Below are 26,043 nucleotides of genomic sequence, written 5' to 3'. Positions count from 1 at the left end.
TAACATGCAACTATAACTTAAAATTTCAGTTTGCAAATGATTTATTTAAAAAATAATTTAGAGCAGATCTAAAGTCACTCCTATAAAAACATCCCTCACATTCAGTTACATTTTCATTTGTTTTGTTGAACAGGAAAGGAATGAACTTAGAACTATTGCTTTATGAACTGCACATAACCAACAGCTTAACCTATCTAGGCAGTCCCAGGGGAGTGTGTTTACATCATGAGCTAACATCTGTGCCAGTCTTCCTCTATTTTGTACGTGGGATGTCACCACAGCATGGCTTGATGAGTAGCACATAGGTCTGTGCCTGGGACCTGAAATTGTAAACCCTGGGCTGCTGAAGTGGAGTGTGTGAACATAACCACTAGGCTACCGGGCGCCCCCCCCCCATTGCTTTTATACGAAATTATTTATCACATATTTATGTAAAAATGTTATTAAGATTGGGTCTGTATCTATTTTCCTAGTAAGGCCTAAATACATGTTTATTATCAAATTGTGTATTACAAATTAATTTACTCTGAAGAAATTCAGATGTAATTAAAAATTTATAATAGAAATGATATCAAAATTTAACAATGTGTACATAAAAATCAAATGATAGATCTCAAATATATTACAAAGGCAAAGGAAAAATGGCTAAAAGAAAATATGCCAAATGTTAAGTGGATGCTGGACAATGAGTTATGTTTCTCCTGCTTTATAATTTTCTATTCTCGTAAATTTTTCTCCAGTGAAAATCTGTTACATTTATTTTTCCCCAGTCAGTTTGTAATTTAAAAAGACACTTTTTATTATCAAAGTAACATATATTCAGTATTTGATTGATACATAATCATAAAAGAAAAAATTAGATGATGCCAAGTTAGTAATAGATAGTGAAGAGCAGACCCTTACAACACTGTAATGAAAGCAGTTGTCAAAACTAAAGGGCAACAAAGACATCTTCTGGACATCTTAAGAACTGCATAGTTGTTTTTTAACTATTTCCATCTAAAAGTAATAGTTGTTTAAAAACCACACATTAAGAAGTGTAAAATCAATGTGCATTAGGTTTGAAATTTTAAATATTACATGATTAAATTACAAATATACAGCATTTAAAGAAGAAAAGATACAAATTGTTGCATACACATTGGAATTAGATAGTTTCCAAAATGTATTTAAAACTATTTCCAGATAGATTATAAAATACAAATATTTTAGTAAAAATAATTTATTTTCATGTAAGGAATATATAAAATAGTATGAAAACTACATGCAGTGTTGAACCAATACTTGAAAAATTTAAATACAATACTTCATGAATCATAGAGCCCATTTTTGTCAAAATATGATTGGCAATTTAGTCATTAATTTAAAGAACTGTGTTTAATAAATGAACAAGCAGATTGAAAACCATATTTGACTGATTTGTGATATGTCCTAGTACCAGACAATGTAATATTTTAGGAAAATTATTTGCAGTGAAATATAATTATTAAGGGTCCAAATTTTAAATATGTCCACCCATTTGAACATGTTTTCTTTTCAGTTTGAACATGTGTTCTTTTTAGCCTAAAACTGTCTGCAAAATGATCTCACTATGGGCACAATTAGTGAGTTTTCTGTATGACAGTGCTCTTCTGTTCTCAGAGCGTGAGTGACTGCTTGCAGGCGCGGTGAGCCCCTTCAGGAAGCACTATTGATGCCAATGACTTGCATCTCTGAACAATTCTTAGGGGAGACCTAGTTTGAAGGTATTTTTTTCAAAGTACCGTCCTAGAACACTATTCTGTAGTTCAACTAGCAAAACTCAACTTGCTCTAGTAATACCTGTATTTGGTAAGAAATGTACGCTTTAGCTTTAGGGAACGCCAAACGAACAGATAATCTACAAATGAAAGTATGTTATTTCCGAAAATTACCTTTTCTAAGTATCTTCATGTGACAGGCCATAAGGAGATTTTGCAACTAAATGCTTCCAATACCAGAACTAAATATTTAATTCTTTGAAATTTATGTCACTTGTATCTTTTCAAATTGTTATATGATATAATAGTTTATGATTTTTCTAATACAGAAATCCAAACAAATAATTATGATAACCATAAAGAAAGTTTAAGAGAGGTGATTTTAAACAAAATTCACCAGGGTGATGGAGATTATAGTCACATGGAACTGAAGTGCTTTAGTAACATAAGTAACTTGATTATCTTATTTTTTTTTCACCAACACTGTCTGCTAATTTTTGCACAACTACTAAACAGAAATAGGTTTCTTGGTGTGTGTTCATTTCTCTTTAGGCAGTTACATTCGATTTGATCTTGGAAAGTGGCTGCCAGGAATTCTGTCAGAAATAAAATATTTATGAGTCAAATAATGGTGATTAAATTTCTTAATGGATCATCTAACTTAAGGTAATTCTGCAGTAAATACTTTCTGTATTTTACATGTGTACAATTTCAAAAAAACAATGCAAAAGAGAAAATGATCCTATTTTTGACTATCTGGTTGGGTCATCCTGAGGACTCAGTGGGACACAACTGATGATAGCAGGGAAATCAGCAGGGCAAGAGCCAGGCCTAAGCTGGATCTGCTGCTGAGCAGGTCATTGTAATAGACGAGCTGGAGCTTGGCTACGAAGAGCTGGGCACAAGTAATAATGGGTAATCTAGGTGCACAGGTGTTGAGCAGCAGAGTGGATTCTCAATGAGAAGTAGCAGCTTCTTAGGCATTGAGCTGGCCACTAGCACCAGACTGGAGGAAGGGCAAGTGGGAACTAGAAGGAGAGGTTTGAAGAATTTACCAAATTCTCGGCCTTTGTGATTTCAGAGAGTTGAATTTACCTGCTGTTCAAAATATAAGTGAACTGCTTTGTATATTCAGTGAGTAGAAGTGACTTGGGAGAGAATACATTTAAAAGTAGTTCTCAGGTAATTATTTCAGTGTTCCCTCACATAAGTACTAGGTGAGCACTGTTCTACCTTGAGAGCCTTATTTCTAAGCCTTTTTAAATTATGGTGTAAATGTACTGGACTTTGGGAAAGGTTTGGTGAATGTGGGAGAAGAAGCCTTATGCTGATAGTTTGTCCCGCTCTCAGAGTAAATATATAATAGTATATAACAATATTTCCTACTTTTATACATGACTAGCAAATTTGGGGAGGTTTTTCTTTATTGATGAGAAATGTTATTAAAACACAGAACAGCTTTACCTTCCCTCGTCTTGGTTGCTCTGGTACATTTGTGAAGCTGCAGATGCCACATTCTGACGTGATAAAAGAGATGGAGAGAGATTTATCCCTCTGAGCTGCCGAAAAGCTATTTCTGCATGGATGCTCCCAGGATTATTTGTCAGAATCCCTGCATTCTTGTTTTTTTTGTCTGAAATTAGGAATTATGAAACAATGAGAAGCATTAAGTAAAAAAATAAGGCAAGTAATAAAGTTTGGTTGTTCCTCAGCTGAATTTATATTATACATATTTCATAATATAAATCAAAAATTTTAAATAAAAATATAGAATTGGAATATATTTCTAGCACTTAATACCACTTAAATTTCTCTGAGCTAGTGAATCGATTTGATCCTTTCTAGGTAATTTTAAAAAATATAGATATCCAGAGCTGTGTGCTATACTAAATGTACACATAAAGCGACCATACTTCTCAAAATAAAAATTGGAGCAACACAGCCAGAATTTAGGGAAGAAATTACAGGACTTTTCCAGAAAATCCTCAAAAATAGTCACACTATGAATCTTGAAGAAAGATATCTGAGAAGGAAGTTATAGAGATGAATCCAGGGTTTAACCAACGTCAAAAAAAAAAAAACAAAAAACTATGGTTGACATTCCTGAAGATGACATAGTACTATTAAGAAGACTAATAACAACGTGGCCTGTCCTATTTTACTGATAGCTGTACAAAAAATGCACATTCTACTATCATTAAAATCCTGAAGTCAGAAGTATGTAGAAGTATGAAAAATCAGTTAAAAAATAACAACAGAGTAAATTATGTTGGGTTTCTTTTAACAGAGTTTCCTTTAAGAATAATCACATAGAGCAATCTACTATTCTTAGTGGGCTCTTAGATCATTTTACAATTATGGTGACGTTCAGTTTTATTGTCTGACAACGGTCTGAGGCAAAGTGGGATATTAAAACGAATGGAAGAGGTGAGCCCTCAGAGAAGGAGTAGCTACCCCCAGTTTCACCAAGTTGAGAGCCCGGGAAGATCTGGAATTAGGGAAGAGACTTGATCTAAGCCTGAATCAGAATGCATATAACAGAATGAACCATTTTTATGCACTGTCCTTTTCATATACTCACTCCTCGAGAGCTCTACCTCTTGAAACTCTTTCCTACTGTCAGCTTCATGAATATTTTACTTGTAGTTTCAAGGATAAGGTCTGATCTTCTCTTTATAAGATACCACTCGTATCTCAAGAGTCTGTTATCAACTATCTTTAAACCTCTGATTTCTACTTTTAGCAGGATGGACTAATGAACTGGTCTTAGTAGTCATTTGCTATGAAATACACAAAATGAAATAAAAGCTTTGAGAATAAGTCAGGAAATCATTGCGCAAGTATCACAAAGTTCAAATGGCGAGCAAATGCTTCGTTACAACATACCAGTAATTGAGCAGAACCAAAAAATACTGCGGACTCTTTGAAATCAGAACAGCCACGTGAAACTTGAACAAACAAGCAATTTTAGGAAATGTAAATTTAAAACGCAATTTTAGAGGCTGGCCTGGTGGTGTAGTGGTTGAGTTCGTGTACTCCACTTTGGCAGCCTGGGGTTTGGGATTTGGATCCCAGATGCAGACCTAGCACCTCTTGTCAAGCCATGCTGTGGCAGCATCCCACATAAAATAGAGGAAGACTGGCACAGATGTTAGCTCAGGGCCAACCTTCCTCACACAAAAAAAAAAACAGAAAAAAAAGACATGCAATTTTAAGTAGTATTAGAAATCAAAGTAAGATTTTTGTTTTATTTTTAAAATTTATTTATTAATTATTTTTGAGGAAGATTAGCCCTGACCTAACTACTGCCAATCCTCCTCTTTTTGCTGAGGAAGACTGGCCCTGAGCTAACATCCGTGCCCATCTTCCTCTACTTTATATGTGGGACACCTGCCACAGCATGGCTCATGCGGTGCCATGTCCGCACCTGGGATCCAAACCAGTGAACCCAGGGCCACCGAAGTGGCACGTGCACACTTAACTGTTGAGCCACCGGGCTGGCCCCAAGATTTTTGTTTTAAATTTAATGTTTTTACATTCACTTTGAAACTCTTTGTCAAAATACCTTCAATTTCAGGAGTAAAAGTGAAGTCAGATCGCAAGTAATGGCTAAATCCACCAGGAAGAATTACATTTGTTATCTTTATTGGAGGAGCTTTCACTTGGCCAAATGATCCACCATCCACAGGAGAGTTGGTAACAGGAATAAACTACGTAATAAAATAAAACAGTTAAGAACACCTCACTTCCAAAACTCAGATCAATAGGTTTAGTCCTTACCACAAGCCCCACTTGATAACTTACAATTTTTTAGGTCAGGAGTTATATGCTTGCCTAAACTCAGAGTTGGTATGAGGCAAAAACTGTGAAACGACAGACTTTTGAGCCCTTCACCTCCCTCAGAAGCTCGCGGTCTGTGTTTTCAGACTGCGCGGTGGCATCGGGGCGCATCACCAGGATACAGTGCGGCGGCGCCTCCCCCTTTCCGGAGAGTCTCAACAAGGCAGGGGGAGAATTAAGAAAAGGAGAATTAAGCCTTTTCTTCCTTGTACTGTTTCTTCTCTTTTTCTGGACAGGAATTTCTGGACAGTAAGAGTTATATCTTCTATATCTTTGTGGCCCTCATACTTCTCCATAGATACCTTGCAGTTAACTAGTTTTTCGAGAATGAACAAGTAAATAAAACGGGGACTAAGAAAAGCATCTTAGAAAATCATTTTTAATGAACGTGCTAACTCTCTAAATAGTGTTGACATTTTGAGTTAGGTGAGGATTAAGAGACTTTCGAAAGAATTTCAGGAATCAGCAAATGGAGGAGAGAAGTATTTCAGCCTGGAGACTTGGTTTCTCTAGAAATTTATGCCTGCTCTGTCTTCACTAAGACTGACCTTGTTTGTACTTTTAAAAATGTGAATTCTGAAGATGTGATTCAACTCACGCAGAGATATAGGCTTTTGCCATTTGTTTAAAATTACCAATTTCCTTCATTCTTTAGTAAGTGTTACCAAGAGTGCAGCTTCGTAATGAGCATTAAGGGCCTTTTACTAAGGCCAGCCAGTGTCAAATTCCCTAACTAATTCCTTTGTGGGAGTTTCTTCCTGTCTCTAATCTAGAATGTTGTCAATTTTTGTTCTGAAACCAAAGTGCCAAAATACTTAAACTCTGGTTTAAAGGTGAACTTTAGATTTCATTTATTCCTTCTTTATCTGCTTTTAAAAAAGAAAGAACAGCAGCCAATAAAACAAAGTAAAATATATTAGACTGAACTGATAAACTTGAAAAGTATTCTGTTCTTGTATCTCCTGAACAGCTAAAAGAAATAGTGACTCAATTTTGTTCAAGCCATGAAAATAAAAATTACTATTGAATCTTAAAATAAATCTCTCTAAAATAAAGACTTCAAATACCCCCTTTATTTAACTAACCATGTATAGATTAATCAAAAACTGTTTTTTTTTTTTTTCCTGAGGAAGATTCACCCGGACCTAACATCTGTACCAATCTTCCTCTATTTTTTGTACATGGGCTGCCAGCACAGCATGGCTGCTAAGAGAGCAGTAAAGGTCCGCACCTGGGAGCTGAACCCGGGCTGCTAAAGTGGAGTGCACTGAACTTAGCTACTAGGCTACCAGGCTGGCCCACAGAAACATTTTTTAAATAAAATATTTACATATAGAATAAGTGGAAGATAATTAAATGATTATATATGGCACTGATTTGAATGGTAAGAATAGGTACCTAGAATCACTCAAGACAACATCACAGTATAGTAATGGGAAAAGTCTGAGTTCACCCTATGAGAAAAAGCAAGCAATAGCCAACAAGCAAACCCTTTAGTGAAATACTCATCACTGACTAAAATTGAGTTTATGCACTTTTTCTGGTATATTAGACCAATTAAAAATATATATGGAAATTGGGATCTTTAAAGTTGTTCTAAGTGATTTCTTTACATGTAATTTAGTGAATTTATGTGTAATTTATATGTAATTTTCCAAATTTAGCCAATGTTACCTTAAAATACAATTTATAAATTTTAATGTGACAATTTTATAGGTCTCTCACTGGTGCCCTCATATATGTGGTGTGGTAGGTAGAATAATGCCCCCCTCAAAAAGATGTCTATATCCTAACCTCCAAAACCTGTGAGTACATTACTCTACACTGCAAAAGGGAGTGCAGGCATAATTAAACTAAGGCTTTTGGGACGGGGGGATTATCCTGGATTATCTACATGGGCCCAGTACAATCGCAAGGGTCCTTATAGGAGGGAGGCAGGAGGTCAGGGTCAGAAAAGATGTGCTGATGGAAGCAGAGGTCAGAGTGCTGCCATTGCTGGAAAAGGGCCATGAGCCAAGGGATGCGGACAGCTTCCAGAAGTTTGAAAAGGCAGAGAATGAATTGTCTCTTAGAGCTTGCGGAAGGAACGCAGCCCTGCCAATGCTTTTGATTTTAGTCCTCTAAGACTGATTTTCCGACTTCTGACTTCCAGAATTGCGAGAGAATAAATTCGTATTGTTTCAAGCCACTAAATTTGAGGACATTTGTTACAGCAGCGCTAGGAAACTAAAGTTTCCTTGAGTTTTCCACTTCTGAAAGCAAGAAGTGACTTGCTCCAGGAATATAAAATAGAGAAAGGGAAAGGAGGGTTAAATCACTGAACTACATTTTACTGGATTATTTGTTCTCTTTCAAAAGTTTTTAGGGCCGGCCCCGTGGCTGAGTGGTTAAGTTCTCCAGCTCCACTGCGGCGGCCCAGGGTTTCGCTGGTTCGGATCCTGGGAGTGGACATGGTACCGCTCATCAGGCCATGCCGAGGCGGCATCCCACATGCCACAACTAGAAGGACCTGCAACTAAGATATACAACTATGTACCAGGGAGATTTGGGGAGATAAAGCAGACAAAAAAAAAAAAAAAGATTGGCCACAGTTGTTAGCTCAGGTGCCAATCTTAAAGAAAAAAAAGTTTTTAGAAAAATTTTTGCAGATAAAACCCACAAATGAACCCATTTCCTTTGCCTAATCTAGATAATCTTTAACACTGTACAACTTTCAGTCTTGCAGGTCTCTGCAGCTACTGTAATAGAAGCCCCTTGGTTAATCGGAAAAAGTCAAAGTTAATAAAAAAGTCAGGGAATAATTAAGAATTATATGTATAATTCATATTTATCTTTTTAAAAAATTCAAAACATAGTACACGCACACACCAATCTTTTGATGAAGAGCCAAGGCCTTTTCTGTAAGCAAGAGTCCCTTGATTGGTATTTTATCTGATTGTTCTTAGATAAATCTACCCCTAAGGTTTTGCCTACAATTTCCAGTTTTGATTTTTTTAACATAGCAAGAATTTACAGACATGTGGAGAAAAATTGAACACAGAATATGTCTTGATTTTTAAAAATAATTTTCCTATATATTTTGTCTGAATTTTCATAGTTTTCTCCCATATTTTACAAGTTTCTTTCTCTCAATTAATTTGACATTATGTGTGAGTATGTGTGTGTGTGTTTGTGTGTGAGACTGGTCTTTATCCAGACTTTCCAAAGTATCCCATTGGTTTTCACAGAAACATAGAAATACTAATTTAAAAATTTGCACTTACAGTATATCTGTTTATTTAAAGTACAAGAACTGACATAAGTTTTGGAAAAAAACAGCCAACTCTTGACAAATATGTGAATCTACTGTTGAGGGTGGAGGGGACGAGAGGGGAGCCGCCTCATAGCGAACGCTCATTGTGCCCTGGGAATCAGGGAGTTCGTTTTACAGAGAGAGTGGAGGGTCGGGGAACTGGTGAGTTCTTTGAAGCATGTTCGGTAGACTTCTCTCTTTCCCCTTCGATATAACTTTTAAAAGAAATCTTTGTCATTGACGAATGTCTTTGCTCCCTGGCTTTCACTTATGTCAGAGGCTCATCCTAGTACGCCCCACCCTAGTCCGGGAATCCCATTAGACTTCATCTCTCTCCCGGATTATTCTAAAGCCTCTTAACTGGTTTCCCTGCTGCCAGCCTCTTTCTCCTCAAACCTTGCAAGGGCACAGCTCTAATCATGTTACGTCTTTGTACAAAAAACACAGCTTTTCTAGGTTAAATTTAGTTTTTGTAGAATGGTCATAAAGAATCTGGGTGGTCAATGACAGAATTTCCTAATGATATACTTTTGTGGCTTTGCTCTCTCTCTTTCCCACCATGGTGAGGTACCTTTTTAGGGTTCATGGGCAAAAGGCCCCATTATTCTGCCAGTATACAAGAAAAGAAGCATATCTCTTTCTTGCTAGATGAATTACACAGTCCACAGAGTTGAGGTGAGAATTCCTCCCTTCCCCTCCCATTGCTAAATGGAAAGAGTTTTATTGTTAGTTTCTGTTTATGAAAGTGATACGTTATAGTTTCTTACCTTCTAGCACTGTCTGACATATTGAGCAAGAAGCACACAGACTTTAACTAATTTGCTTTATGTCAAAGTACGTTATTAGAAAAAGAGGCTTCCCTTGCTTTTGTGTGTGTGCACTCTATTCACCAGAACAAGCTGCCTTTGACAGTAATCACTAAATAGATACTAAAATAATCTATAAAAACATCATAGCTCAGGTTTAAACATTTAAGTAAAAATGCCACAATACAACATGTTTATTTACTAATAATTTATATATTTTCACAGGAAAAGTGTAAATAATACAATTATTACCGAATTTTTCTTTGCTTGTAGTTCAGAGAAGTGAAATTCAGCTTTTGCCCTGTCATCTGAATTCACAGGAATTCCATCTAACATCTGTAAGTTAGGCAGTCGAAATATGAGCACGTGGCGATGTAGCATTTTTCTACAAATCTAAATAAAGTTAAAAATAATTTATTCCATTTAAAAACCTATTTCAAAGATTAACCTTTACAGAGAAGAAAACTTAGCATAGGCAGCAAAGATAGATAATATCTAATTTATAATATTAGATGATACAAATATGAGCTCCCTTTCTGAAAGATTTCTCAATTCCCTAAATGAAGATAACTTTTTTTTAACCAAGGCTACCATTTGAAGGTTTAGTCTCTTTTTAGAATATATAATATCGTTCATTACTACAGGCAATCCCGACTGATGAGTAGGATTATAACATAAATTTCACTTCTAAGTAATTAGCTTGAAACTTATGCGATACTTTCCCATACGCACTATCCAATTTAATTCAATACACATCTACTGAAGTGTATTATCCATCACTTCATAGTGTCAACCTACTCTAAAAAATTTTGCACGTGCTTCTTCTTCGAGAAAACACCAAATGGCGGATGACGCCGGTCCTGCGGCAGGGTCTGGAGGGCCCAGGGGGCCCTGGCCTGGGAAGCCGTGGAGGCTTCCGCGGAAGCTTCGGCAGTGGCGTCCGGGGCGCGGGTCGCGGCCGTGGTCGGGGCCGGGGCCAAGAACAGGGAGTGGATCCCCGTCACCAAGCTGGGTCGCCTGGTCAAAGACATGAAGAGCAAGTCCCTGGAGGAAATCTACCTTTTCTCCCTGCCCATCAAGGAGTCTGAGATCATTGACTTTTTCCTGGGGGCATCTCTTAAGGATGAGGTTTTGAAGATTATGCCGGTGCAAAAGCAGACCCGTGCTGGCCAGCGGACCAGGTTCAAGGCATTTGTTGCCATCGAGGATTATAATGGACATGTCGATCTGGGTGTTAAGTGCTCCAAGGAGGTAGCCACTGCCATCTGTGAGGCCATCGTCCTTGCCAAGCTCTCCATTGTCCCGGTGCGACGAGGCTACTGGTGGAACAAGATCAGCAAGCCCCATACTGTTCCTTGCAAGGTGACAGGTCGCTGTGGCTCTGTGCTGGTGCGCCTCATCCCTGCCCCCAGGGGCGCTGGCATTATGTCAGCCCCTGTGCCCAAGAAGCTCTTGATGATGGCTGGTATTGACGACTGCTACACCTCGGCCAGGGGCTGCACTGCCACCCTTGGCAACTTTGCCAAGGCCACCTTTGATGCCATCTCTAAGACCTACAGCTATCTCACCCCAGACCTCTGGAAAGAGACCGTGTTCACCAAGTCTCCCTATCAGGAGTTCACTGACCATCTTGTAAAGAACCACACCAGAGTCTCCATGCAGAGGACCCAGGCTCCAGCTGTGGCTACCACATAGTTTTATACAAGAAAAATAAAGTGAATTAAGCCTGTTAAAAAAATTTTTTGCACGTGTGTAAGAAGGTGTGTAGACAGTTAACATAGTAGGTCTGAGGCTGTCATCTTTAGAAGTGTCTGCTGGCAAGGATGGATCTTAACTAGCGTTTGGTACTTGGATTTTGGGAGGGTTCCCACCATTTTTTAACTGATAAGGGTAGTTCACTGTGCCTAGACTACTCACACAAACAATATGATTTATGCTCAACCTGCTTTCCTTCTGGGAGTCTGGAATTTTGGTACATGATAGGCATAGGGTATCTACGTGACCAGTCCCCAACAAAATTCTTGAATGCTAAGTCTAATGGGATTCCCTGGACAGAAACATAACACACATGTTGTTGCATTTTTGTTGCTGGGTGAGGAGTGTGCACTGTGTGAGCCCTCAAGGGAGAAAAAGAGTATAAAGAAGCCTGTACCTGGATTCCTGCCAGACTCTGCCAGGCGTCCCTCATCACCTGGCTGTGTGTCCTCATTATGTCACTGTAATAAATCTTATTAGTACACTTATAAACTATATGCTAAGTCTCATAAGTCCCTCTAGCAAATCTCTGAATGTGGGGTGATCTTAGGGACTGACAACACAGAGAAAGTATGCAACACTGTTTGTAATAGCAAAAATAATAATAATAATAATAATGATAAAAAGAAGAAAAGAAAGAAAGAAACTATCATGAAAAGGGGATGAATAAACAATCTATTATTTTTTTTTTGAGGAAGATTAGCCCTGAGCTAACATTGGCTGCCAATCCTCCTATCTAACATCCATGCCTATCTTCCTCTACTTTTTTATATGTAGGACGCCTGCACTCAACCACTGCGCCACCAGGCCGGCCCCAACAATCTATTTTTAAAAAATGTAGTAGATACATATACATTAATGGAGAGACATCCCCAAGACATATAATTGAGTAAAAAAAATCAGAACATTCTAGGCCACAAAGCAAGTTTCATAAATACCGAAGACTATATAAATAGACTGTCTCCTCTGACTATAATAATAACATTAGAAATAAATGACAAAGAGATAACTAGAAATGCCTCATAGGTTTGAAATGAACACACACAGACACCTCAATAATTCATGGGTTAAAGAAGACATCTTTTGGAAAGTAGATTTTAAGAAATAAAGAACAGGGGCCAGCCTGGTGGCGCAGCGGTTAAGTTTGCACGTTCCACTTCGGCAGCCTGGGGTTTCCCGGTTCAGATCCCGGGTGCAGACATGGCACTACTTGGCACACCATACTGTGGTAGGCATCCTACATATAAAGTAGAGGAAGATGAGCATGGATGTTAGCTCAGGGCCAGATTTCCTCAGCAAAAAGAGAAGGATTGGCAGCAGTTAGCTCAGGGCTAATCTCCCTCAAAAAAAAAAAAACAGGAAAAACACCACATATCAAAACTTTTAGAATGCTGCTAAAGCAATGTTTTTTGTTTTTTGTTTTTTACTTCAGCAAGCCTCCTAGATGAAGAGTAATATGCAAAAATCAGAATTTCTGTATTCCAGCAGCAAACAATTAGAAGAATGTAAAAAGATGCTGTTTAAAATAGGTATTAAAGGGGCCAGCACAGTGGCGCAGCGGTTAAGTTCGCACGTTCTGCTTCTCAGTGGCCTGGGGTTCACTGGTTTGGATCCTGGGTGCGGACATGGCACTGCTTGTCAAGCCATGCTGTGGTAGCCGTCCCACATATAAAGTAGAGGAAGATGAACACGGATGTTAGCTCAGGGCCAGTCTTCCTCAGCAAAAAGAGGAGGACTGGCAGTAGTTAGCTCAGGGCTAATCTTCCTCAAAATAAATAAATAAATAAATAAATAATAGGTATTAAAGCAACCGAATAAATATAACCAAAGATGATTAAAAGCATTGGAAGAAAATTTTAAATCTTTATTGAAGGACTGAAAATAAATGTAGGGATATTTGTGTTTAAGAATGAGAAGGCTGAATACTGTAAATATTAGGGGAGACTGCTGCTTGTTATTTCCTCCTTGGCGGGACGTCCCGTGCTGTGGCACTACTGGGCTCTTTCAGCCCCGTCCCTCCTTCTCCGGCAGGGAAGCAGACTGACGGAACTTGCAGATCTGGGCATGTTTAGCTCCTGTCTTTCCTCCTGGGAAGGGGCTTATCGCTGGGAGAAGGCACCCTGCTCCTCCAGGAGAAGCTCTCCTCCCAGGTGGAAAGGCCTCAGTCAAGCATTTCCTGTTTCTAGGTGATCATGACTGCCTATTTCTGGGATCTGTCAGGAGGCCCACTTGGCTTTCTCACTAAGCTAAGCAAAATATTGTCACCTTTCCATCTGCAATGGTCATATTTCTCAATTTGTTCAGATGTTACGTGAATAAGGGAGCTACTCATTTGATCCCTTCAAAGGCTCCAACAGAAAAGGAGGCAAATTTCTCCCAAAATTAATTTGTAAATTCAATGCAATTCCAGTTAAAATATCAACAAGAGTCTCACGTAGCTTGAGAAGCTGTTTCCCAGAACTCATAGGAAGTGTCAAGGGCCCAGAATAGCCAAGATAGTGGAGAAAGATAAAGAGGAGAAAGTGGAAAAGAAGGAAAATTAGAGGTGCTTACTCTAGCAGACATCAAGACTTAATATAAAACTTTAGTAATTAACACAGTGTAATACTGGTACAGGGCTACACAAACAGGTCAATGAGGACACTGTAGGAGCCTGAAAAGGACCCTCGTATATATGACAATGGCAGTTCATATTGTGATCAGTCAGAAGAAGACACTAGTCAATAAACCGTGCTTGGACTGTGTATACACATGGGAACGAATCAAATCAAATCCTTTCGCACATTATAAAAAATAAATTATATACAACTATAACTAAATTAACTAATACATTAGAAAAGGAACATACTCACCGGATTGCCATAAACTGTAAGCTCTCTGAGAGAAGAGATACCATCAAGTTTTTCCAGTTCTGCCATATCCTGCTCAAAAGTTAAGCAATAAGTTATTTGGTTAGATCTAACATCTTCAAATGTAGACTAATTTGCAGTAATTATATGTAAGTTTTGGATTGCAGCTAGCTCATGATTGAAACCTCTGAAGCGAGCTTGTGTGACAATATTCTGTACTGTTGATTAAAGACAGATCTGTGTACTATTGATTCCAAATCCACGGTTGGTAAAGATGCCATTCGAGCACGGGGGACAGGCCATACAGCAGCACTTGCAAGAAAAGACCGAATTTTTTCTCAGAAAAGTGACGATCTATTCTAGGACTCAGATTATATTTGGTTAATTCCCCAGAGGGTTGACCCAGAAGTGCGGAAAAGAAGGTGGATCCAGTTTAAACAATTTCAAAGGTACACATTAAACACAACCTTAACCATAAATTAGCAGCATGTGACATTGAATGGACTGCATCTTGATATATTTGCTGGAAATATATAAAATTGAAAAACTATCTCTCTAGCTGAATGACTTCCGTACTAGATGGGATTATTTATTATTATTTATTTAACACGGGTGAATGTTTGCAAATACAATTTAGCTTTTGCAAAATTATTTCTAAATTGCTATTTCTGACAAAATTTAGGCAATAAGTTCAGCTTAAGGTTGTTGCTAGTTGATAGCAATAAAACAAAGTTACTGATATGCTCCTCTTCTTATCTGGAAGGAATAGTGGACATACAGCCAATTCATCTAGTCACTATAAATAAAATTTAGACCTATTTTAGACATTTGGAAATGGAAAATCATAGAGGAGGACTTTGAAAAAGCTCTGACAGGTATCTATAGAGATATTGTGTATTTTGACTCACAGGCAGTTCCTATCTGTGGAACCAAAGCCTGATTGGAAAGCAGAGAAATGTGAAAAGTCTTACACTATTTTCTCAAATTAAATGGAGGATATCAGTGTTCACTAGAGAAATATTTCTAATAAAAATGTTTATTTCTCATAGAAAATGTTAATGAAAGAAACAGAGGGTTAAATTTTTAGAGGATAATGCTGGTATAAAGTCTTAAAGAGATCAAGCAAACTAATATATTCATAACTGGGGGGAGAGGGCTGATGGCTTCCCATTTTTAATATTGGTTACTTTTTATAGCTGTGTGTTGGAGTTACTTCACACTGACTCACAAAAGTGGACTGGTAAATTTTCAGGAATTTTGTGAGATGGTGTTTTAGCTTGAAATTGGCTATGGTGGAAGAAATTATACCATAGAAATTGGCAAATGCTATTGATTAGGACTGTTTTCCCCAGATAGCCAGCTGTTAAACAGTGGTTGTCACCCTTCGAGTATATTGTCAGGATAAGCACTTACGGCAATAATCGTAATAGTTAAGTCTGGATTGGGGGCTTTCGTTTAGGCAAGAAATAGCAATAGACTATTTCCTGGGGCCATTTCCAGCCTCAGGGGATTACTGAGATGTTTAAAAGTAGACAGAGTTGTTGGATGACATAGAGGGGAGTCATTCAGACACAGGGATCAAACAGGACTGCAAAGGTGAATTAAATAACTCATCTTTCATTGTGTTTCTCTGACTCCTCCTGCAGAAGCAAGACTATAGGCAAGAATTTTCCAAATCTACATAATTGGTCATGATGGCTAAGCCAAAAGCTTCACGGTGGAATCTGTTAGCAAGGATATGCAGTTTATGAAAGACTTCAAGGTAGGTTAATAAGGGACTGCATATATCTTCATTTGAAGCATTGTTGTTTTGCTAATTTTTCTATACTTACGTCTTCCTATCCTATAAATCTTTATCAATCCAAGGGTTATAGTCGGATTGCCCAGTTGTGGAAATTAATGCTGGTGTCAGACCACCCATGTTGATATGAATCGAGAGAAAATCTCTCCCAAAAAGAAAATGCGAACTGAGAGTTAAGAATTTTGAAGAACATAATATTTTCAGTAGAGTCAAACAGAATCCCCAACTTAATCTTTTTATTCCTTCCAGTGCATTTTTCCTAGCTCAATGTGTGGTCATATTAAGGTCCTACAATATTAATGGTTAGAATAAGTTTAATGGTAAAATGATCTATCTAAATTCTGAAAAATATCATTTCAAGGATAAAAATAAAGAAGGGCTGATCGTGAAATAATCAATACTCCTTCATTAAATGATATATGCATAATCTCCCGTGATTTATCATACAGATTGTCCTTTAGCTATGTTAAATTTTGATAATAAGTAAGCTTGCCTGGGCATTATCCTGTTTAAGTTACTGGGGAGGAAGTTGCTATATCAGCTGATCTGCCGTCCGTTCAGTTCCTCGGCGGGGAGTGAGGAGGGTGGGAAGTAGGGCAAGGACACTCCTGGGGAAAAGCAGTTTACCTGGTCCAATCTCCTTGTAAGTATGCGGGTAACTAGATGTCCTGTCACATAGACCAATGATATTTGCTAAGAAGGTCCTTATTTATGAAATTCTTCTAGCAGGACCTCCCTGGTTAAGGACTGCTTGTAGTACATAAGCCTGGAATCTACAGAATTATCAGGTACGGCTCCCTGTAAAATGTCAGGTAAGCTCACATACAACATGGAGAGACTTCATAAATGAAACACTCCCTGGATGTGTGAGACCACTCCCAGAAAACCTCACTTGGGGATCCATATTTTATTCTAAGCTAGAGAGTGTGTGTGAGACGTGGAAAGAAAGTACCTGAGAAGACACTGGAATGTCGCAGCCCCTGTGTATCCCTGAAATTATTAGTTAAGCTTGAGACTGGGTGAGATCTCTAACTCATGTAAGTCTGATCTGACAATCTTTTCTGTTAGCTCAGTTGCTATCACCGGAAAGATTTCACATAGGATGGCAATTTTCCTAATTTAGACTTCTTCTGGATAAAGATTTGGAAGAATCTGCCAGTTTTAACAGGCTTTTTTCAGATGAATGTTGTTTCAACCTGGATAAATTAGTTGTACACCATTTTTCTCTGTAAGTCTAATTCCTAGTTGCTATGTAGAAAAGGGCACTGTTCATGATTTCCTTCTAGCCTTGAACAGGCTATTACATCACCCCAGAAAAGGTTCCCTGAACTCTAGCAAGTAGAGCCACAAACAAATATTGATCACATATCTACTATCTACCAGGCACTACGCTATATACCGACACAAACGTGGGGAAAACAGACTCGGTCCCTGCTCTTGAGGGCGAGTCCACAGTTCAGTTTGTCTTTGAGATTGTCTTAGAGGTATGGACAGAAGTAGTAAAATTGGTAAAAGGAGGGCTAACAGATCATCGTCAAAACACTAAGAAAAATGTTAGGGCTGTATAAGGTTATGTACACCTTCCACCCTCTCATCTGCATACTATCTCAGGAGAGAGCCTGGGCAGGCTCAGGTGCAGTGGCCTAATGGAAACAGGTTGAATTCTGAGAAGGTAAAACTAAGACGGGGGGATGGCCCAGTGGTGTAGCAGTTGAATTCACATGCCACTGTTTTGGCAGCCCAGGGTTCACTGGTTTGGATCCCGGGCGCAGACCTATATACACTGCTCATCGAGCCATGCTGTGGTGGCATCACACATAGAAGAACTAGAAGGACTTACAACCAGGATATACAACTATGTACTGGGGCTTTGGGGAGGGAAAATACAAAAAGAGGAAGATTGGCAACAGATGTTAGCTCAGGGGCTAATCCTCCTCACCAAAAAAAAAAAAAAAAAAAAAAAAAAAAAAAAAAGGAAAAAAAAAAGGAAAAAAAAACTTAAAAAAAAAAAACTAAGACAGTATCTTATCTAAAGACGCCTTCAGTGGGAGAGATGGAATTAAAGCCAAGTCAAAGTCCGCTATTGGGAGTGATTCAAATGTCAAGTAGACTAGGTACATACGCCAAGATTAAAGGGCCTCTGGAAGTCTGGGATTGAGATGCAGAAACAGCTTGGACCAAGAGCAGTCAGGAAGAAATGAGCTCTCTCAGAGAGGACTGCTGAGATGAGCCTCAGAACATTTAGATCTCACCTTTATCAGTGGGCGGATGCATGCAGGTTGGTCAGGTTGATAAGTCTAGAAGCAGGGTGCGGATCTGTACATCATCGAGATTTATATGCCTCTGTATCACAGAATATTCACATGGCGTGTAAATGACAACTAACACACTAGCAAAATTTATCTTGGTGTGTTTGGAAGCTTTATGTTCAGAGGAATTAAGGCTTGTAAATCTCATAACACAAATCAAAAATAACGTTACCTGGATTTTATTATATCCGAGGAAGAGCTTCTCCAGTTTTACCAAAGGCTGTAATTTGCTCAGCTCTCGTAGTCTGTTTTCCTCCAGGTGAAGTGCCAACAGAGAGCTTGGTTTGGCAAAGGCACTGTCATTAAATGCTCTGATGCGGTTATGGTCCACTACCAATTCCTGAAGGACTGCTAAGTTGTCAAGCCCTTCCACTTGACTGATTTCATTCCCTGAGAAAAGATAAGTCAGGATACGGCAAGTGAGCCCAAACTTTCTGAATAAAAGGTTATCTATCTTCATTGAAATATTTTTTATCAAATGATTTTTTTGACGTATTAAAAGGAACATATTCCCAAGGAGAAATGGAAATGTAATTTACCAGAAGGTAGCATCATCCTCAAATAATATTTCGTAAAATTTCTCCTTCGTTTGAAAGATGAAATGTGATGTACACAATGTACTGAATTGACCCAATCTCTCTGTTCAATAGTTAAGCACTAAAATAGTTGGTACTGACAGAAGTAGATGTATAAAAATGCTGCAGAAGATATGCTTATTGAGTATATCTGACTATTCTAATAGGCATATCTAATTATTTCTTAAAATAAACTGATTTGTTGTATTTTTAAGTTGAAGAATACACCTTAATTATGCTGTTATTTCTCTCTCAACATAGTTTTGCAATGCAGCCACAGTAAACAAATAAGAATTCATTACACTCTTTAAAACCTCAATCCTTTCTTTATACTCTGTGATTCCTCCCTACTGGAACGATCAATAGCTTTATAAGTATCAATGATAACTTAAATGAGAAGAGGACCCTTGAGTTGACAAAATGCTTTTATATGTGTTTTCTATTAGAGTCTCAAAATAGGACATGGAAAATATTATTATCACTTTTAAAAAAAAATTCTTTATTGTTGTTTTTTTTTTTCCTCCCCAAAGCCCCGGTACATAGTTGAATACCCTAGTCCTCAGTCCTTCTAGTTCTTCTGTGTGGGACGCCACCACAGCATGGCTCGATGAGTGGTGTGTAGGTCCACACCCAGGATTTGAACTGGCGAACCCCAGGCCACCAAAGCGGAGCGTGTGAACTTAACCACTATACCACCGGGCTGGCCCCGATGATCACTTTTTAATAATCAGAAAATTGAGGGTCAGAGAAATTAAGTAACTTGCTCAAAAACATAAAAGTGGCAACGCTAGGCCTAATCTAGATCTTTTACATTTTCAGCTCAATGCTGCTTCTACTATACCATACTATGTTTTATTCACTATTCATCCTCCCTGTTTGTTATGGGCTGAACCGTGTCCCCTACACATTTATATGTTGAAGTCCCAATCCTCAGTACCTCAGAATGTGACTGTATCTGGGAATAGGATCCATAAAGAGGTAACTAAGGTTAAATGAGGTCATTGCGTGGGCCCTAATCCAACATGACTGGTGTCCTTATACGAGGAGGAGATTAGGACACCGACACACAAAGGGAAGACCACGTGAAGATGCAGAAGCCATGTACAAGCCCTTAGAAGTGACCAACCCTGCTAACGTCTTGATCTTGCACTTCTAGCTTTCAGAACTGTTAGAAAATAAATTTTCGTTGTTTAAGCCACTCAGTTTGTGGTACTTTGTTATAGTCGCCCTAGCAAACTAATATATTATTGAAGATGTCATCCCATGATCTTGGAATCCTTCTCCATGAAATTTAACATATTTCACCGAATTTAAGACATCAACAATTGTTAACATATGTCAATATTTTACATACAGTAAGAAAGAAAAAAACTTGGCTAGGTAAACAATGACACGCCATCAATTAAGACATGACCAGATTTCAGTCATGTTAAATATAAAAAGTGAGTGTCTCAGAATTGATGATATATGGTAAATTTACCTTATTTTGTTCTATTCTTGATAACATCACAACCTTCAATAAAATTTCTCACAGAACTAAATCACAGACTTTGAAATATTATCAGAGCCGTACTTATAAAAGTTTATTCAAGTCAGATTAAGAAAAATGATTCAATTGTGTTAACGTATTATTTTCATGAAATTATGTATTTAGACTGTCACTTTCAATATTTTAATCCAGTAAATCACAACTGGATAGCTTTAAGTACTGAATAATACCTATGGTAGCATATTTTTGGCCATTATTCATTCTAGAAGGCTCATTAAACATATTTAAGAAAGAAAACTCCCAAACAACTATGCTGAATGTGCTTTCAGGGATCTTACATTTCTATAACTGGCAGCTTTTACCATTGTTTGAAAAATTCCCATTTATTTAACTAAATAGTTAAATTTTAGATAAACTGGAGCCTTAATCTAATTTGCTTCCCTACAGCCTCACCCTGCCCTTCCCCAAAGACTCACCTTCCCTTTGCAAATTTAGCACAACAGCTGAAAGGTAGGTTTGTAAGCTCTCTTGTGGCCCCTGGCAGAGCCTAATTTTATCACTGCCTGCATTTGTGTCTGCCTCTACAGCTTTCACCCTTATCCCCCTTTAGACTGGGATCTCAGAAAGATCTCCTTCTCTTCAATATCTTTAACCTACTTCACCTCTTTATAAACCTCCAAATATGCTCAGAACCTCACTAGTCGCCATTTGCTCTCTTACTTCTTTTCAGGGACAAGCTCCTTGAGAACACAGCCTCCATTCATTGCCTTTACTGCCTATCCAACCACTTCCTGCTAAACTGTTTTCACTTTGGCTTTTGCTCGTCCCATGTTTCCAAATCTGATCCTCTGAAGGTTACCAATGGTCTCCTTTTGTTGAATCCAATTGTCTACATCTGATATATTTTTTGGAGGCTTCATTCTTCTTATCCTTTGACTTTGAGGTCATTCATCCTCTCTTCTCCTGACATTTAGAGTCTGCATTTCTTGTTTGTCTTTTAAAATTTCTTGTATGACTCCTTTGCTGGTTCTTTTTTCTCCAGCCTTCTTAATGCTGGGACGGGGTGGGAAGGTGGGGTGAAGTGTCTTCACATCTCTTTTTCGATGCCTCCACAACACTTTTATTCTTTCTCTATTCTTATATCCTAGGTAAGCAAATACACTTTTGACTTCAGCTGTCCTCTCCACTGGGATAATTCTAGAATATCCATTTCCAGTCCTGCCCTGTGCTCCAGTGCTACTGCTTGAAAGAGTTTCCATTTTTATCTCTCAAAATTTTCACAACACAAACTGATTTTTTCCTATTGTAAATGAGCAACATTTCTCAATGAGTTTATCTAGCTTTAGTATCTCCTTTTTCCCAATCTTCTAATGAGATCATGAAAATATCCTGAACTATTTTCCTCTCCTTATATATCTAGTTAGTCATCAAGTCCTAATATTTCCTTCCTTTAAACTACATTTTGGAATCACCTCTTACTCGCCCTTCCCACTGACACCACTCTAGCCCAGGTCCTTCTTATGTCATTTGTGCTGGACAGAAAATGCACGTGCTCTGGAGTCATAAAGAGCTGTGTTTGACTCCGTACCATACCACTCACTGGGGCAAATTTAGGTAAATTATTTAACTCCACTGAAATTCAATTTCTTTTTTTGTAAAATGTATAGAAAATTCCTTAGCACGTTGGGTCGCTGTGAAGGTTGAATGAGATAATCTGTATAGACAAACACCTTGCCCAATGATTCAATAAAAGGCAGTCACTATTGCCAGAGTAAGCTGCCTCACTTCCTGCATAAGTCTGCCCCACTCTGATTTGCCACGCTAGCGATGGCAACAGAACACACTCTCCTTTTATATTATTAGATTAAAATAGACCTTCAAGGATTAGATTGCCTGCCTTTTTGAATGCCAATGTATCTTTTAAAAGATCTGTCATTGTTGTGCTCAGTTTCTTGTTCTTTTAAGGCTAAGTCTCCATGTTCTTAACCTAACTCACAAGCACCTTTGATAGCAAAAAGACGAATTAAAAATTTTTAAATATGGTCTAGGAAAGCCTGTCTTTCAGAAGAAAGTTACTATACTCAGGTCAATTATACCGATATTGCCCCATGTCTCACTGATGAATCTCCCAATCTTTCTTTTATGTCATTAAATAATTATCGTTAAGCTAATATTCCAAACTCTGTTTTCTCATACCACTTTTCTAAAACTTTATAATTCCTACCTATTTTCAACTGCAAAATGAGCCTTCTCTATCAAATTGATCATGTTTAGAGGCTTTATAATTCTCTCAGAGACCTGGGTACTCTGGTTTCATCGGTTGGTCCCTTTGCAAGCATTAGCCCATAGACACCACAGACGTGCCCTTGTGACTCTTCTCCTCCTCTCTACTTGCAAAGCTCTCAGTCGTGTTCACCTTCAGTCTAAATTCTATCAGTCTTTCAAAGAGTCCTAGGTTTGTAGAGGGGTTAATGTTCCAATTTCTCTTTTCTCTAAACTTCTATTGTACTTAAGCTGGTAATATATGGTCAGAACTTAGTTCATCTTTGTTTCAGTATATCTCCACAGATAGATCTTAAACTACGTTAGAGCAAGGATCTCAATTATATATAATTACAACAATATTGTATTTCTGTATCTTTCTTAGTACTTAGCACAATTCTGGGCTTAATAAGTACTTGTGAATGATTCACTAGTTACTTTCTATTGCTTTTAAAATTGATATGATATAAAAGTAAATTATGATGTAATACTGTACATAGCCCTAGAATATTGCATTTTCTAGGGTTGTTGAATATTGCCCTAGAATGCAATATTCTATAGCCCTAAAATACTGCATTTACATTATATATGTAAATAACCCAAGAAAAACCCATAACTAAAATATTTTTGTCAATGAATCTGTTTTAAGCAAATGAAGCTTGTATTCGCTTATCAAAACAGGATAATAATCACATCAGGTTTTAATAATAAAGACTTACATGTTAGCAGTGTTGCTACTCACCCTGTAGAAAGAGGAATTTTAAATTTCTTAGTCTGTTAAGTTGTAGCTGAATTAAATTACAAATTCCATTGTAGCCCAAATGAAGAACTTCTAAACTGTGCATTATTGGAGGCAAATTTTCACTGCTCATTGTATCTCTGAAACACACATGCAAGTTTGAGCCCATAAACTCATAACAGTATAACAAAGAATAAAATACTTCAGAATAAATACAAAAGAAGGTCAAAATGTATACAGAGAAAACTACAAAACATTGCTGAGATAAATTAAAGAACTAAATAAGTGGAGAGATATTCCATGTTCATGGATTAGAAGACTCACTATTACTAAAATGGCATTCCTCCCCAAACTGATCAATAGATTCAATGCAATCTCTATCAAATGCCCAGCAGGCTTTTTCCTTTTCCCCCAGAAAATAACCATCTATCCTAAAGTTAATAAGGAAATGCAAAGAACCCAGAATATCCAAAACAATCTTTAAAAAGAACAAAGCTGGAGGGCTTACCATCCCTGATTTCAAAATTTATTATAAAACTGCAGTAATCAGACAGCTCTGGTACTGTCAAAAGGACAGACACATAGATCAATGGAATAGGAATAGGATCAATGGAATGGACAGATCAATCATCACGCAAAAGGACGAATTAGATTTCATATTTTACCTCGCAACATACACAGAAATTATCTCAAAATGGATCACAGATCTAAATGTAAGAGAAAAAACACAAAACTTTTTGAAGAAAACATATGAGAAAAATCTTTGTGACCTCAGGTTAGGCAAATAATTCTTAGGTACAACACCAAAATCACAATCTGTAAGAGAAAAATTGATAAATTGGACTTTACCAAAATTAAAATTCCTTTAAAAGGTACAATTTAAGAAAATAAAAAGACAAACCACAGATTGAGAAAAAATATTTGTAAATCATTTACTTGATAAAGGGCTTATATCCAGAATATTTAAAGAACTCAATAATAAAAAGCCAAACAACTTAATTAAAAAATAAGCAAACATATAAACAGACAGTTCACCAAAGGAGATATAATAATGGCTAATAAGTATATGAAAAGTTGCTCAGTAACATTAGTTATGAAGGAAACGCAAATTAAAACCATAACGAGATACTACTTCAAATCCACTAGAATGGCTGTAATCAAAAAGACAGACAATAGCAAGTGTTGGTGAGGATGGGGAGAAATGAGAACCCTCATAAACTGTTCTTGGTAATGTAAAATGGTGCAATCACTTTGAAAACAGTTTGGCAGTTGTTTAACAAGTTAAACATCAAATTACCATATGACCCATCAGTTTCACTCTTAGATATCGACCCAAGAGAAATGAAAACATAACTGCACACAAATACTTCTGCACAAATGTTTACAGCAGCATTACTCACACTAGCCCCAAAGCGGAAAGAACCCAAATGTCCATCAACTGGTGAATGGATAAACATAATGTGGCACATCCATACAATGGAATACCCAACATATTCAGCAATAAAAAAGAATGAACTACTAACACATGCTGTACTGTGGGTGAACCTCAAAAACATTATGCTGAGCTTAAGAAATCAGATGCAAAAGACCACATATTATATGAAATGTCTGAAAAACACAGCTCCGTAGAATGTGGATTAGTGGTTTCCTGGAGCTAGAGGTGGGAAAGGGAATTGACTGCGAATTGATATGAGGGATCTTTTCAATGTATGATGCAAATGTTCTAAAACTATGTTGTGGTAATAGAAGCACAACTCTATACATTTAGCAAAAATTATACACTTAAAATTAGTCGATATGCTAGGTAAACCGTACTTCAATAAGGCTGTTAAAAAGATACGAATGGTCCTCAATGTAAAGGATGTGTGTAAATGAAATGTTCATAGCAGCTTTCATCAAAATAATCAAAGTGGAAACAATCCCAATGTTCATCAGTGATAAATGGATAAATAACTTGTCATATAATCTATATAATGGAATACTACTCAGCAATAAAATGAAATGAATTACTGACACTTGCAATAATGTAGATGAATCTCAAAAGAATTATGCTAAATGAAAGAAGCCAGACACAAAAGACTACCTACTACAATGATTCTAGTCCTATGAAATTCTAAAAAAAAGCAAAACTATGGTGATAGAAAGCAGATCAGTGGTTGTTGCAAAGGGCCACAGTGTTGGGGTAGGGGACTGCAAAGAGATAGATGGAAAGTTTGGGGGATGGGAACAGTCTGTACCTTGACTGTGGTAATGGTTATATGACTGAACACATTTGTCAAAATTCATTAAATTGTACACTTAAATTGGTGAGTTTTATTTTATTAAATTATACTTCAATGAAGGTGATAAAAACACAAGGAATGCTCTTCATTGGGAAAACTGGAAGGAAAGTATTCTGACTTGGAGAGAGATATATATATCCCAAATATCCAAAAATAAATATCTTTAGGCTCTGCCAAAAATGTGTAGGAAAGTGGGAGGTACGTCCTCATCTTCTTCACAAAGTATCTTTTCAGTTGATGCTGGGGCATGAAGAGACCAGATAAGGACTTAGAAACAAAAACAAAATGAAGGTCAAAACAAACGC

General features: G+C 37.5%; 1 protein-coding gene and 1 pseudogene across 4 annotated transcripts in view; one reads left to right on the top strand and one right to left on the bottom strand.

Moving 5' to 3' along the window:
* Positions 1–848: 848 nt before the first annotated feature.
* The window catches only part of LRRC9 (leucine rich repeat containing 9), a 114,194-nt gene continuing 88,999 nt past the window's right edge, over positions 849–26,043 (bottom strand). For 3 of the 4 annotated variants that reach the window (XM_046646985.1, XM_046646987.1, XM_046646988.1), the window contains 7 exons: positions 23,460–23,596; positions 18,564–18,781; positions 14,285–14,353; positions 9,930–10,070; positions 5,305–5,449; positions 3,204–3,372; positions 849–2,335 (listed from right to left, as the gene is read on the bottom strand). In XM_046646985.1, the coding sequence (XP_046502941.1) occupies positions 2,296–2,335; positions 3,204–3,372; positions 5,305–5,449; positions 9,930–10,070; positions 14,285–14,353; positions 18,564–18,781; positions 23,460–23,596 (919 nt within the window). In that variant the 3' untranslated portion in view covers positions 849–2,295. The remainder of the gene's footprint in view (positions 2,336–3,203; positions 3,373–5,304; positions 5,450–9,929; positions 10,071–14,284; positions 14,354–18,563; positions 18,782–23,459; positions 23,597–26,043) is intronic. The other variant, XM_046646986.1, reaches the window with a different exon arrangement.
* Positions 10,519–11,415, top strand: LOC124230706 (40S ribosomal protein S2-like; annotated as a pseudogene).

Source organism: Equus quagga, chromosome 20, assembly GCF_021613505.1.
Source record: "Equus quagga isolate Etosha38 chromosome 20, UCLA_HA_Equagga_1.0, whole genome shotgun sequence".
NCBI lineage: Eukaryota > Metazoa > Chordata > Mammalia > Perissodactyla > Equidae > Equus > Equus quagga.
Note: the sequence above shows the minus strand (reverse complement) of the source record. Positions and strands in the feature narration are given on the sequence as shown.